General features: G+C 38.4%; 2 protein-coding genes across 4 annotated transcripts in view; one reads left to right on the forward strand and one right to left on the reverse strand.

Annotated features, from left to right (window-relative positions):
* The window catches only part of PSMC1 (proteasome 26S subunit, ATPase 1), a 1,015,066-nt gene that overhangs the window by 365,498 nt on the left and 634,564 nt on the right, over nt 1-15,004 (reverse strand). The window lies entirely within an intron of this gene.
* The window catches only part of EFCAB11 (EF-hand calcium binding domain 11), a 170,643-nt gene that overhangs the window by 53,970 nt on the left and 101,669 nt on the right, over nt 1-15,004 (forward strand). The window contains exon 6 of one of the 3 annotated variants that reach the window (XM_050799181.1): nt 9,775-9,811. The exons of the other annotated variants lie outside the window; for them this stretch is intronic. Coding sequence (XP_050655138.1) covers nt 9,775-9,796 — 22 coding nt within the window. The 3' untranslated portion in view covers nt 9,797-9,811. Of the gene's footprint in view, nt 1-9,774; nt 9,812-15,004 lie in introns of those variants that run through there. 3 annotated transcript variants of the gene reach the window in all.

Genomic DNA, 15,004 nt, shown 5'->3' on the forward strand with positions numbered 1-15,004 from the left:
CCTCTGCCCTCCCCCACTATTTTAAGTAAACCCAATATGAATTAGATAAAATAGGAAACACATTTGTTATATTCTTGGAGGCCTTGGAGATTAAGGATTTTAAATTGGGCTGGCATATTTTTATTAATCTACTAGAAAGTGGTTATTGGAGCACCTTCTATATACCAGGGGCCATTCTAGATGCTGAGAATGGAGCCACCAACACAGCAAACAAAGTCCCTGCTGTCAGGGAGTTTACAGATAATAACTGAGTAAACAAGCAAGTTAATTTCAGATAGAGGTAAAACACTATAAGAAAAATAAAACAAAATAAATACAGAAAACGAGTGAATGGGGAAGGGGTTGCTTAAAATTGGGAAGCTAGGGAAGACATTTTTGAGGGCTGACATTTGAACTGAGACCTAAATGACGAAGAGCCATGCAGAAGGAGGAAGAGCAGTTGCAAAGGGTCTGAGATGGGTGTAAGCCTAGAGGGACTGAGAAACTAAGAGAAAACCACAGTGGCTGGATTGCAGCGAACAAGAGGCAGCAAGGTCTGAGTGAAATTTGAGAGGTAGGCAGGGCAAGATGCTGCATTAGTCCTGGGTGCTACCTTCTTTCTTTTATATTACAGGGTGAGTAGCCCTTCCCTGAAATGCATGGGACCAGAAGTGTTTTGGATTTGGGATTTTTTTTTAGATTTTGTAATATTTGCATTATACTTACTGGTTGAGCATGCCCAATCTGAAAATTTGAAATCTTATGCATTCCAGTGAGCATTGTATTTGAATACCATGTATAATATCAAAAAGTTTCAGATTTTGGAGCTTTCAGATTTCAGATTCTGGATTAGGGATAACTCAACCCATATTATATTCCGTATTGTGTCACATTCCATCATGTCATATCATAACTCACACCATGTTGTGTATTTATATTGTATTATATATTTATGTCGCTGTACCTTACAGGGAAATGAAGAGTCAAAGAAAGACCTTAGACTTCTCAAGATGTGTAGATTTTCTGGCATTCCCAGTGTACAAAGTCATGCTAGTGGGTTGCTGTATCCTGGCTTGGAGCCCTCACCTGCTTTTCATGTTTCTTTCCCATTATCAGTTAAATTCAGTTCAACAGATACTTTCTTGGTACGTGCCGGGCCCAAGAAACTGATGAATCCACTTGGGCCATTTTACATATGAATGCAGAAGAAATTGTGATAGGCTTTCATTTTAGAGCAACTTCCCTAGATTATGTCTATTATTTCAATTAGTGAGCACCTATCTTTTGTACCATCTTATTTATACTTAGGTTACAAGCAGTAAAATGATCATAAGGGCCAAATATCTAATCTAAATGGCAGTGATATGTAATGTTAACATAGTCATCATTTGTTTCTCTCCACTGGCGATGCAAGACATAAAAAAATGATTTTGAGGCCTACTTAAGCATCAGACCAAGAGGTGTTTATCATTTGAATACCTCTCTTCTGGGAAGAATAAGGAAAGTTTTTAAAAAAATTAACAGTTTAATAAAATATCTGAAAGTTTACAAACGTATTCTTTTAAATGAGGCAACACAGATCTTCTGTTACAATGGTTATGATCAGAGTGTCTGATTTACACTAGAGGATCAGGAAATAATGTAGACTATTTCCTTTCCGCGTGTCTTCATACCATATGTAGCCGTAATATACTGACTTAAAATTTCCACCGAATTAAACTTTCCAGTGATTTATAAGATGTTGAAATGCATTACCAAGAGCAGTTATTGAATCTTCCTTCAGAGATAATTAACAAAAAGACTTTGTTATTAAAAAAGAAAAAAAAGCAATAATTTAGGTTTCATGATGGCAAAGGTAAGCTCTAGAAGTCTTTCTGTGATTTGCTGATAGTAATTCCACTCCCTGGATGTTTGTTTTGCTTTGTTCTTTCTAACTCTCCCTGATTCGGTGGTTTGATAGATTTTCCTCCTATTTAAAATAAAACTGTAGAAGTCAGTACCACATTTAGTATCTATCTCCAGGTATGGCCAATCCTTCTTCCCACTGGCTGTGTTCTGGAAGGTTCTGGAAAACAGCTGACAAAGCCTGAATGTGACAGGGCAAGACATTCTAGGTAGCCCTCGTGGCTTTTTCAGCTGTGCTTCTTATTTTCTCACAGATGTATGTGTGGTATGTAAGTGTATATGATGCATATATGAAATGAATATTCAAGTCAGAAAATTTGTCCATTTATGTTCCTCCCCGGTTACGAAACAAAATATTCCATTCTAGCCATGGTTAAAGCCCGCTGGGTAGCCCTGCCTGATTGCCCTAGAGATCATCACTGTCCTGATTTTTTTTTTTTAATCATTCGTGTATGTCTTTATATTTTATGACATAGATTTATATATCTTAAATAATACAGAGTATTGTTTTGCTTATTTTTATACCTTATATAAATGCATATTGCTTTTTCTCTTATTTTATTCTTAGGAATTATCCACATTGATCCATGTATCTTTCATTTATTCTCCCTGCTGTATAGTATTCTGTTGGGGCACCAGGGGGCACAATAACCAGCACCTTCTTTTCCCCTCCAATATCAATTAAAATATCGACTCCAAGTGTAAGAGAGTAATAGAAATTTCAGCTTTCTTAGTGACGTAGTTCTATTGGAGGGATTGGTTTGCTAAAATGCAGCCCACATTAAGCAGGTTTACCCTGTAGAGCGGAGTGGCAGGGTCTTTAGCGTATTCATATCAGCAGTTGACTTGTTTCCCAAGTGGTTGGGCCAGTTCACAGTATCACCAGAATTCCTTTCTATCTATATACCCATCAGCACTTGTTACTGAACTCTAGTTTTTGCCAATTTGATGGGTGTGAAATGGCATCTTACTGTGATTTTTAATTTTTCTCATTACTTACAAAGTTCATCATGTCTCCTAGCCCTTTGGGTTTCCTGTTCAATGTCAATTTCCTATTTATGTGATTGGCCCACATAAAAAATATTGGGTAGTCTGTTTTTAAATGATTTATAGGGGCTGTTTATATATTCTGGGTACTAATTCTTTCTTATGTGTGAGTCACAGAAATTTTCACCCACTTGTGGCCTGTCCTCATTTTTTGTGGGGGAGGGATTATCTTTTGATGTATAACTGGATATTTTCCCAGAGGTTTTAGAGAGAATGTGAAAAAAAGAAAAAAGTGTGGGACTCTTTGGCATGTCCAAAGTCTAGAATTTTGGAGAGCATGTGTGTAGTGTTACTTGAGCATACAAATGGGGTCTCCCTTATGATTTTCTGCCTATTGCAATACTCACATTATCTTTGAACACTTGCTCATCTTTCTTTTTCTAAATTAGCCAGTTTGAACATTTCTCTGAGATTTACATTATTTTCAAGTTCTTTTACATTATAGAATTCAATGTTTACTGCTTAAATTATGATTTTTTAGCCTCAGTATAGTTGCATGAAAAGGCTATAAAAAGGCCATAAAACAAGTCTGACCTACCAAAAAGCAAATTTGTCTACCACTTGGCGACTCTCTCTGTGTAACACAACTTTTTCATTTTACCTATTCTGATGGCAGTGCTGTATTAATATTTCATTCTCTCCATAGAGCTTGTGGACATTATCATCATCCAAAGGCATTTGAGTACTAAATTGCATATGATGATATTTATATAAGAAAATTGCAGGCCAAGCGTGGTGGCTCACTCCTGGAATCCCAGCTCTTTGGGAGGCCGAGGTGGGAGGATCGCTTGAGGCCAGGAGTTCAAGACCATCCTGGGCAACATAGCAGGACCCCGTCACTACAGAAAATGAAAAAAAAATTTGCTGGGCATTGTGGCACACCCCTGAAGTCCCAGCTACTCAGAAGACTGAAGCAGGAGGATCCTCTGAGCCCAGAAGTTGGAAGTTTCAATGAGCTATGATTGTACCACTGCACCTCAGCCTGGATGACAGAGTGATACTTTGCCCTCCTAAAAAAGAAAGAAAGAGAGGCAATGCGAGGCCAGGCGAGGCGGGGCAGGGCGGGGCAGGGCAGGGCGGAAAAGAGGCCAGGCACGGTGGCTCACACCTGTAATCCCAGCGCTTTGGGAGGCGAGGTGGGTGGATGACTTGACGTCAGCAGTTCAAGACTAGCCTGGTCAACATGGCGAGACCCTGTCTCTACCAAAAATACAAAAATTAGCCACACGTGGTGGCGCGGGCCTGTAGTCCCAGCTACTCAGGAGGGTGAGGCAGGAGAATTGCTTGAACCTGGCAGATGGAGGTTGCAGTGAGCTGAGATTGTGCCACTGCATTCCAGCCTGTTCAACAGAGCGAGACCCTGTCTCAAAAAGAAAAAAAAAAACAGCAACACAAAAACGAGAAAAAGAAAATCACATCATGATTTTGCTAATTCTTCGTAAGACTGGTTTCTTATAGGGTCATACATAGATTTTCACCATAAAAAGAGCCTCAAAGAGCATATGGTACAGTCCCTTATTTTACACATGCGAAGTTAAATGACCAATGCAAGGTCTCACACCTTGGTGGGGGTGAATGTGGGCATGGAATAGGATTAGGACCCAGAATTCTTGGCCCTGGCACAAGGTGTTTTCCACTATGATGGATTATAGAATAATAATGTTATTCTTTATTTTTATAAAGTTGGTGTGCATTTCTAGATTTCCTTAGGTTTCACAGAAACACAGGTTTCAGTGCTTTTAGCTTTTTGGTGATGACATCGTTTTAGTTTCTTAGTACTGAAGGAACTGTTTATCATACTTGCTTAAATTAGCTTTATGGAAATAATGTATACTGTTTTCCTTCCTTATTTTCAACCGTATTTACATGCTAGTCTTTCCAACAGGTTGTATAAATAAGTTAAATGTTATGGTAAATTATTCCAAAATGGCATATTAAGTTTGCATAAATTAAAACTATGGTGCAATACTATGAATCAAATTGTAACTAGATGTAAATTTGTAAATGTGTGTAGTTAATTTTTTAAATATAATTTTTCCATGCACGACTGCTTTATTTAAGTTAGTGTGTTTAACAATAAAATTAGTGCGTTCAACTCAAGAACTACAATATTACCATTAACTCACATATACCGGTGCACTCCTCCATCCTATCTTCCTGCATTTTTCCATAGGAACCAGTATCCTGAAGTGTTGATTATTCCCATGCTTTAAAAATACACACACGTGGTTGGGCGTGGTGGCTCATGCCTATAATCTCAGTACTTTGGGAGGCCGAGGTGGGCGGATCACAAGGTCAGGAGATCGAGACCATCTGGCTAACACAGTGAAACCCCGTCTCTACTAAAAATAGAAAAATTTAGCTGGGCGTGGTGATGTGCGCCTGTCATCCCAGCTACTCAGGAGGCTGAGACAGGAGAACTGCTTGAACCCTGGAGGTGGAGGTTGCAGTGAGCCAAGATCATGCCACGGCACTCCAGCCTAGGTGACAGAACAAGACTCCGTCTCAAAAAAAAAAAAAAAAAAAAAAAAAAGCACATATACATATTTTTCCTATATGTTTCTCTAATGTTTAATCTTCCTTGTTTTTAAACTTTGTAAAAAACAATGTCAAATGTATATAGTCTTTGTGACTTGCTTTTTTTCACTCAATAGTGTTTCTAATATTTATCCTTGTTTTATGTATAATTCACTCATTTAAAATCTGTTTAGTGGCTGGGCACAGTGGTTCACGCCTATAATACTAGCACCTTGAGTGGCCAAGGTGGGAGGACCTGTCGAGGCCAGGAGTTCAAGACTCTCCGAGCAGTAAGCAAGACCCCGTCTCTATAAAAAATACAAAATAAAAATTATCCAGGTGTGGTGGCACATACCTATAGCCCTAGCTAATGGGGAGGCTGAGGTGGGAGGATCACTTGGGCCCAGGAATTCAAGGCTGCAGGAGTTCGAGGCTGCAGGAGTTTGAGGCTGCAGTGAGCTATGCTTGTGCCACTCACTGCTCTCTAGCCTGGGTGACAGAGTAAAATCCTGTCTCTAAAAAAATAAAATAGTATAGCATTCCACTGTATGGATTTACCACAGTTTGTCTATTCTTTGGTTGATGGGCATTTAGTTTTCTTTTCCCCAATTTTGTTTCCTTTTTCTCTTCTTATTAATACTGTATGAACATGTTTGTATCATAACTCTTAGTGCCCATGTGCAAATGCTTCTCTGGATATGTACTTAGGAATGGAATTGCTAGGTTGTAAGGTACACAAATGTTTACTTACATAGTGCTGGAATGTCATAATGCCAAATGATATTTTCAATAATTCATATCAGTTTACATTCCCACCAACAGTATATTCTGTTGATGGGCATCCTCTCCAACTCTTGCCAGACTTATTTTTTTTTTCTTTCTTTCTTTCTTTGAGACGGAGTCTCGCTCTGTCGCCCAGGCTGGAGTGCAGTGGCTCCATGTCGGTTCACTGCAAGCTCCGCCTCCTGGGTTCACGCCATTCTCTTGCCTCAGCCTCCCGGGTAGCTGGGACTACAGGCGCCCGCCACCACGCCTGGCTAATTTTTTGTATTTTTAGTAGAGACGAGGTTTCACTGTGTTAGCCAGGATGGTCTCGATCTCCTGACCTCGTGTTCCGCCCACCTCAGCCTCCCAAAGTGCTGGGATTACAGGCGTGAGCCACCGCGCCCACCCGACCGCCAGACTTCTTAATCTTTCCCCGTTGAGTGGGTTTAATATCTCATTGTCGGCTTGATTTGTGTTACCCTGATTAGTGCTGAGTTCTCTCTCTTATCTCTTCACGTTTACTAGTCTTCTCTGTGACATGCCTGTTCACGGTTTTGACCCATTTTTCGATTGCATTTTCTGTTTATGTGAATGTGTTCTTTATATATGTTCTCAGTACAAATATTCGGTCTAGTTAACAAATATCTTCTCCCAGCTTGTGGCTTGTCTTTTCACTTTCTTCAAGTGTCTTTTGAGACATAAGTAAAATTTAGTTTGGTTAAATTTATGAATCTTTGTCATAGTTAGAGGGCTTGTGTCCTGTTTAAGAAACCCTTCATTACCCCCAAAGTCAGAGACCTATTACCTATATTTTCTTCATAAAATTTAAGGTTTGGCTCTTGAATATTAAATCTGTAATTCTTCTAGAATTGATTCATGAGTATGGCGTGTGTGAGAACCCAGTGTCACCTTTTCCATATGGACAATCAGTATTTTCCCCTCTGTTTACTGAATGTGCCCTCTTTTCTCTGCTGTTCTGCTTTGCTGCCTCTGCTCCTGTGTTTTCTATCCTGTTTCATTGGTCATTTAATCTGTCTCTGCACCAGTTTCTCACTGTCCTCATAAAATCTTAACACTGGTAGGGCAAGTCTCCCTTCTTACTTTTCGTCTTTAGCAGTGTATTGATTATTTCCAGCTCTTTGTTTTCTCATAATAATTCCAGAAACTAACTTGTTAAGAACCAAAAACTTCGTTCACATTTTGATTAACATTTACTTTACAGATGAATTTCTGGAGAGTTGACATCTCAATAATATTGTCTTCCTATCCATAAATATGATATATTTTTCATTGGGTATTCTTGAAAGCCTTTCAGAAAATTCTTATAATTTCATCACACTACTATCACTATCATTATCACGATGGTTTTCACTTATACTGTATTTCTTATATGCCAAGCCCCATTCTATTTGTATCCAGTCTTTACAGCAGTCTTTTGAGGTAGATCCTATTATTATGAGATATTGCACATAGGAAACTGAGGCACAGAGAGGTTAACAACTTACTGTAGATCACACAGCTAGTTAATAGCAGAGGCAAGATTCTAACCCAAGGTGCCTAGATATAAAGTTCATACTTTTAATTACTACTCTATATTGCACACAGCTTTTTTTCTTCTTTTATTGGATTTCTTCCTACATATTTTATAGTTTTTGTTGCTATTATAAATGGTAGCTTTTGAAAATTATGTTTTTTAAATTACCTGTAGAAACAATAGAAACGAAATTGCTTTTTGTATGTTAATCTTCTAGCTAATAACCTTGCTAACTTTGTAGATTTTTAAGGATCCACAAAGATAATGATATCAGTGGAAAATAGTAATTCTTTCTTCCTTTCCAATCCTTGTATCATTTATTTCTTTTTGCTGACATATGCACTGGCTAGGACTTACAGGGGTGATAGTGTCTTGTTCTGAAATTCAAAGGGAAAGATTTCAATATTTTATCAGTTAATTTGATCATAGCTGTAGGGGTTAGATCCTTTCTCAGATTAAAGAATTTCTCATCTGGTCTAGTTTATCATGAGTTTTTTAAAAATCAAGAATTGATGAGAACACATGGACTCTGGGAGGGGAACACCACACACTGGGGCCCGTCAGGGGGTGGGGGACAAGGGGAGGGAGAGCATTAGGACAAATACCTAATGCATGTGGGGCTTAAAACCTAGATGACAGATTGATAGGTGCAGCAAACCACCATGGCACTTGTATACCTATGTAACAAACCTGCACATTCCACACATGTATCCCAGAACTTAAATTTAAAAAAAAATCAAGGCTGGGCATGGTGGCTCACACCAGTAATCCCAGCACTTTGGGAGGCCAAGGCAGGCAGATCACGAGGTCAGGAGATCAAGACCATCCTGGCTAACATGGTGAAACCCCGTCTCTACTAAAAATACAAAAATTAAGCCGGGTGTGGTGGTGGGCACAGGAGAATGGCGTGAACCTGGGAAGCGGAGCTTGCAGTGAGCCGAGATCACGCCACTGCACTCCAGCCTGGGCGACGGAGTGGGAATCCGTCTCAAAAAAAAAAAAAAAAAAATCAAGAATTGGCATTAAATTTCACTATATGCCTTTTCTATATCGAGATGTTATTTTTTGAAATTCATTAATGTAATGAATAACATGTCTGTATATATATGTATAGTTTTAATATCAGTTCATCTTTTACATTTTTGATATAAACCCAATTGTACTATCCTATTAGCTTTTTAATGCACAGTTGGATTCAGTTTGCTAATATTTTACTTAGGGTGGTGTGTGTGTGCGGGCGTGCTTGTGTGTGTATCTAAAATGAGTGTCTAAAATGGAGGTGTAATTTTACTTTCTTGCTTTGTTTCATTTCAAGGTTATATTGGCCTCATACAGCGAATTAGGGAGAATTTCCTGTTCTTATATTTGGTACAGATTTTGCTATTTTAATGTAAATAGAATATTGCCTTGGAAAGTTTATAACCTTAATTATAAACATATATAATCAGAAACCTCTTGCTTTTGACAATACATTGTTTTCTGCTACTTTGAAAAACTCTTAATTTCTACCATGGTACCTCAAGCTCTTAAGTATTTTTAATGAATTAAAAGTACAAAGGTATTAAAAGGTTATAACCAAACATTTATTAAAATCCCCTATGTTACATTTTATAGTTTTGTATTCCCTGAAGTCACTTCAAGTTATTTATTTTTAAACATAGAACATATAGTCAAAGTCTATTTATGTCTGCTTCTGCTGGTTCTTGCTCATTGTGACTAGTTTCCTCGTAAACTTGTTTGTATTCAACTTTCTGGAGCTCACCGACCTTGAAAAATAATTTATGGAGAATTCACGAGCCCAGTTTGAAATCAGAGTGGTTTATGTGTTTTTGCCAGGCTCCTTGGAGCACCATCAGTACAGGACTATATTAAAACAGATCCACAGATAGAAGTTTCTATACTCACTCAAGGTATGTTTAGACCCAGGATCCCAGGGAATCTCCTAGTGAGGGTCAATCAACACTCATAACTTCTCAGGGGTGAATTATCGTTTTTTTATTTCATTTTTCTCTTACTCCTTTGCTCAGCAACAGGGAAACTTTCATGTAGTCCTTTGGATTTCACCTTAATGTGGGAAAGTTATCCTGTGAGATGATCCAAATTGGGAAAGTCCTGTATCTTCACTTCTGACCTCGTCCCCACATGTGGGTTACCAGACCACAACCCCAGTGCATGATGTGAGTGAATGCCTTTGGGGCAAAGGTGGCTTTGGGATGCCAACTTTCTTTCCACTAACCTATTTGGGTTCAAGCTAGCCTCAAGAATTTGGCCTGCCAGCTCTTTTTAATTCTTTAGTCCTTTTAAGGTGGTTTTGTTTTAGTGTCTTATCCAGCATCTTTAGTTTTTTTCATTGGGGGGTTGATCTGAGTATCCAAAAACAGAAACTCATGTGAATTCTTAAATACTTTGTTTCCCAAACTTTTCCTTCTAAATTCTGCTTTCCAAATATTGATTTATTAGGTAGACCATAAGATTTGATAAGTGTTAGAAAAGAGTATCCGCTTATTTGTAAGAGATATAGAAAATATACAAAATTAGTAATGCATTTCTAAAGCTTAGTAGTTCTGGCATTTTAGCTTTACTTTATCTTCTGTTGCTGTTTAAAGAATATGACCGAGTATTTCTGACCTTTTATTGCTCTTATATTGAATATCATTTAGAGGTTGTAAGCTAAGTATTTATTTTCATATAACCTAAAACCATAGTATTAGGAAATACTGATATAATTTAGTGATCATGTCATTGAAGCTTAACATTTTTATTGCATTCATTATTTATGAGAAGAAATCATGCAGTGTTTCTGTTTTTATCAAGGTATTGTATCTAAAAATCGCTTTTCTTGAACTTGAATTCAATATTTATTAAAGTGCATTTTATAGCACTTACACCTACGACAAAATAATTGATTAACTGTGTCCAAGTGTGTTGATGGGTCCTCAAGGGCCAACGCTAGATTCGATGATTCACTAGAAGGACTTCCAAGACTCCACCTACAGTCATATTCAGGGCTATGATTTATTACAGTGAAAGGATTCTATGCAAAATCAGCACAGGGAAGGGTACATGGGGTGAAGTCCAGGGGAAATCAGCTGCCAGTTTCCCACTGTTCCCTTCCAGTGGAGTCACAGAGAACACAATTCCCCAGCAGTAAGCTGTGACCACACATGTAAAATATGCCAACCAGGGAAGCTCAGTAGAGACTCAGTGCCCAGGGTCTAATTGTGGGCTGATCACATTGGCGTCTCTGCCTGGCGTGTGCCAAAATTTCAGACTCGCAGAAGGAAAGCAGGTTTTCAATGGGAGCCATATATTTGCACAAACAGTTTTAAGCACAGTGATCAACTCTTCCCAGTTAATGGTGGTAGGAACCTTCCTGAAATCCAAGTTCCCAGAGGCCAGTCAAGGGCCAGGCTTGTAAGCAGAATTGCAGTCAGGTCTGCTGTGTTAACTTTTTTCTACACGTGGAGCTATGGCTAAAGTTTTTTTAAGCACTTATCATTTGGCAAGCACTGTTCTAAGCCCTTTACTCATTTCATCCTCACAATCACCGTTTCAAAAGATGGGGAACTGAGGGATAGAGAAGTTAAAAAATTTGTCTCATATTTCACAGCTAGAAAGTAGTAAAACAGGATTCAAAGTAAGTCTTTGAATCCATGATTTTATCCAATACTTTATTTGGGTTTTTTTGAAAATTACTTTCATTTTGTCTCACCTCACGAATAAGATGTTCCATACATTTCCTTAAAATGGTGATTAAAATAAATTGTCAGAAAAGGAAGAAGTTGTCTTCATACAACCTCTTTTAATCTTCAGTGTTGTTTCATGGCTCTTAATTTTCAGATTTGAAAAATCATTCTAATTATTATTCAGATCCTTCCTGATCTCATAGGCTTTTTTCTGCCTCTGTGTTTCTTCTGGGTTGGAGAATTTGAATTGTTTTTTTCCATTTGTCTGGTCCTTGACCACTAATTTACTGCCATGGTTCTTTCTATGTTTCCCTTTGGTATTTTCTGAAATTTAGCTATTAGAACTGCAAACAGAGAAAGTATCACAGCGCCATGGTTTTATAAACAAAGACAGGACAACTGTCTTAGTCCATTTGGGCTGCTATAATAAAAATACCATAAACTGGGTGGCTTATAAACAACAGAAATTTTTTTCTGGCACTTTTGTAGGCCAGGAAGTCCAAGAGCAAGGAGCTGGCAAATCTGGAGTCTGGGGAGGGCCCACTTTCTGGTTCACAGATGGTACCTTTTTTTTTTTTTTTTTTTTTTGAGACGGAGTCTGGCTCTCTCGCCCAGGCTGGAGTGCAGTGGCCGGATCGCAGCTCACTGCAAGCTCCGCCTCCCAGGTTCACGCCATTCTCCTGCCTCAGCCTCCCGAGTAGCTGGGACTACAGGCGCCCACCACCTCGCCCGGCTAGTTTTTTGTATTTTTTTAGTAGAGACGGGGTTTCACCGTGTTAGCCAGGATGGTCTCGATCTCCTGACCTCGTGATCCACCCGTCTCGGCCTCCCAAAGTGCTGGGATTACAGGCTTGAGCCACCACGCCCAGCCAGATGGTACCTTTTAAATGTGTCCTTGATATAGTTTGGACATTTGTTCCCACCCAAATCTCCTGTTGAATTGTAATCCCCAATGCTGGAGGTGGGGCCTGGTGGGAGGTGTCTGCATCATGGGGGCAGATCCCTGGTGCTGTCTTCATGATGGTGAGTTCTTGTGAGATTTGGTCATTTAAAAGTGTATAGCACCTCCCCCACTCAAACTCTTGTTCCTGCTCTGGCCATGTGACATGCCTGCTCCCACTTTACCTTCTGCCATGATTGTAAGCTTCCTGAGCTTCCCCAGAAGCCAAGCAGATGCCAACGCTATGCTTCCTGTAAAGCCTGCACAACCGTGAGCTAACTAAACCTCTTGTCTTTATAAATGACCTAAGCTCAGGTATTTCTTTATAGCAATGCAAGAACAGCCTACTACAGTCCTCATATGGTGAAAGGAGAGAACTCTAGTCTCTTCAGCCCCTTATAAGGCCACGAATCCCATTCATGGGGGTTCTAATTACCTCCCAAAGGCCCCACCTCCAGCCATCATGTTGGTGATTAGGTTTTAACATATGCATTTGGGGCAGGCACAAATATTCAGACCATAGCAACAGCATTTTCTGTTTTATTTCCTTCTTTGTAATTCTCATCATTGTATTGGCCATATTATCTACCTCAGTATGTTGGACAGTGACTTAAGGGGGTGGCCTTTAAATGCTCCTAGAGGGCCATCTGGGATATAGCTGATAACTAAGAGCTTGCCTCTCTGCAAGTATACTTTAGATTATTTTTTTAGAATTGAAATGAGAAGATTCACTATTTGCTATATCCATTCCCAAGAAAATATAGCTTCAAGAAAAATGCGAGTGTTAACACATGTGCTGAAATATGATACAGATGTTTAATGTCTTACTGTAATATTATTTTACCGTTTGTAGTCACCTGCTTTTTTGATCCCTGCCTAAGTTTGCTTTCTTTATTCCATAGCACCTGTTCCCAGGAATATATTTACAGTGTGTTGTCTTTTCTAAATGGTTGGTACATATGTAAGAAAAAGGTTGACTTTTACTGGTTTCTTCCAGTAAATACCTTAAGGATTCCTTGTTATTTATTTTCAGTGTTACTTTATTTCAATTTAATACCCGAATACTGTTTTTACTTAAATACCACATAAGGAGTCATGCTATATGACCTAGGCATGACACTTACTTAAATGTTTATGGATAGGAAACAAGTTATTTCTAGTTTTACTTTTTAAAAAGAATTCCAAAACTTCAAACTACACATGATAAATGGCCCTGTATTTCCATAGGCTTAGAAAGCTTATGTCTAATTTATTACGCCCATGTGATCATGTGTATCTAGTTATTTGCTACCTTCTATTTCAGATCTTTGCATTTGTAGTTCCCTATTTAAACATCACATCATCACAGAGGCCTTTCCTATCCAAAGTGACTTCACTCCATCTCCCATCCCCAGTAAATCTCTGCTGCCTGGTTTTATGTCATTCATAGCACTTAGCAAATCTCAGAGAAGATTTTTTGGTTTTGTTTGCTTATTGTCTGTCTGTCATGCTTGACTATAAAGCTTCATGAGAGTAGTGATGTTGTCTGTTCTTTCTTGAATACCTCTGGATGTTCAGGTTAGTCCATAGCACATGTTGAATGAATCAATGAATTTATTAAAGACTATAGAAAACAATCTGTTTATATTAGATATGATATTTGATCTTTGTTAATTCAAACCTATGAGATTTTCTGTGGGTTGTTTAGGACGTGGGGAAGGTATCCAGACTAACCTTAGGTTTAGGTTATAATAATTAGCTAACTAAAAAGTTAACAATGGATATATTTAATCTCTTAGCCTCATTAAATTTTCTGATTCTTTGGGCTGTCTCTGAGAATTGTGTGTCTGCTGTAAATTATCAGAACTACAATAAACCAGGAGTCTTTCCAAATTTAAAGATACTAAATATATACCTTGATCTCTTTGTGTCCATTGGAAATATTTTAAACATAGAAAAGTATAGAGAATAATACGGTGGAACACTTGCATTTCAGCCACTTCTCTTTATCTCGTCTTAATATTTGTCATATTTGCCTCAGTGTTTGGTCAAAAACCAGTCTTGATATTTTTAAGATATCATTAATACTTAAATCAGTAGATTTTGAGTAAAGCAGATCACTTTCTATAATGTGAGAGGGTCTCATCTAATTAGTTGAATGCCTTAAGAGAAAACATGTAGGTCCCCTGGGGAGGAAGCAGTTCTGCCCACAGGCTGCCTTCAGATTTGAGGCTGCAACATTAACACTTCCCTTGACTCTCTGTGATGTTGCATTGGTCTGTTTGTCTATCTTTGTGCCAATATCACACTCTCTTTATTATATAACTTTGTAATCTTGATGTCTGGCAGTATAAGTCCTAGAGCTTTGTGTTTTCTTCAGAATTAGCTTGGCTATTTTTAGCCCATTGTGTTTTAAAATAAATTTTAGAGTCAGCTTTTCAATTTCCACCAAAAAAAAAGAAAGAAAGAAAGAAAAAAACAAGAAGCCAACTTCATACCCAAAAGTTGCTGTTTTCTTTCTTTCCTTTCTTCCTTCCTTTCTTCCTTCCTTCCTTCCTTCCTTCCTTCCTTCCTTTCTTTCTTTCTTTCTTTCTTTCTTTCTTTCTTTCTTTCTTTTTCTCTTTCTCTTTCTCTTTCTCTTTCTCTTTCTCT

The sequence above is a fragment of the Macaca thibetana genome, chromosome 7 (assembly GCF_024542745.1).
Source record: "Macaca thibetana thibetana isolate TM-01 chromosome 7, ASM2454274v1, whole genome shotgun sequence".
Classification (NCBI taxonomy): domain Eukaryota; kingdom Metazoa; phylum Chordata; class Mammalia; order Primates; family Cercopithecidae; genus Macaca; species Macaca thibetana.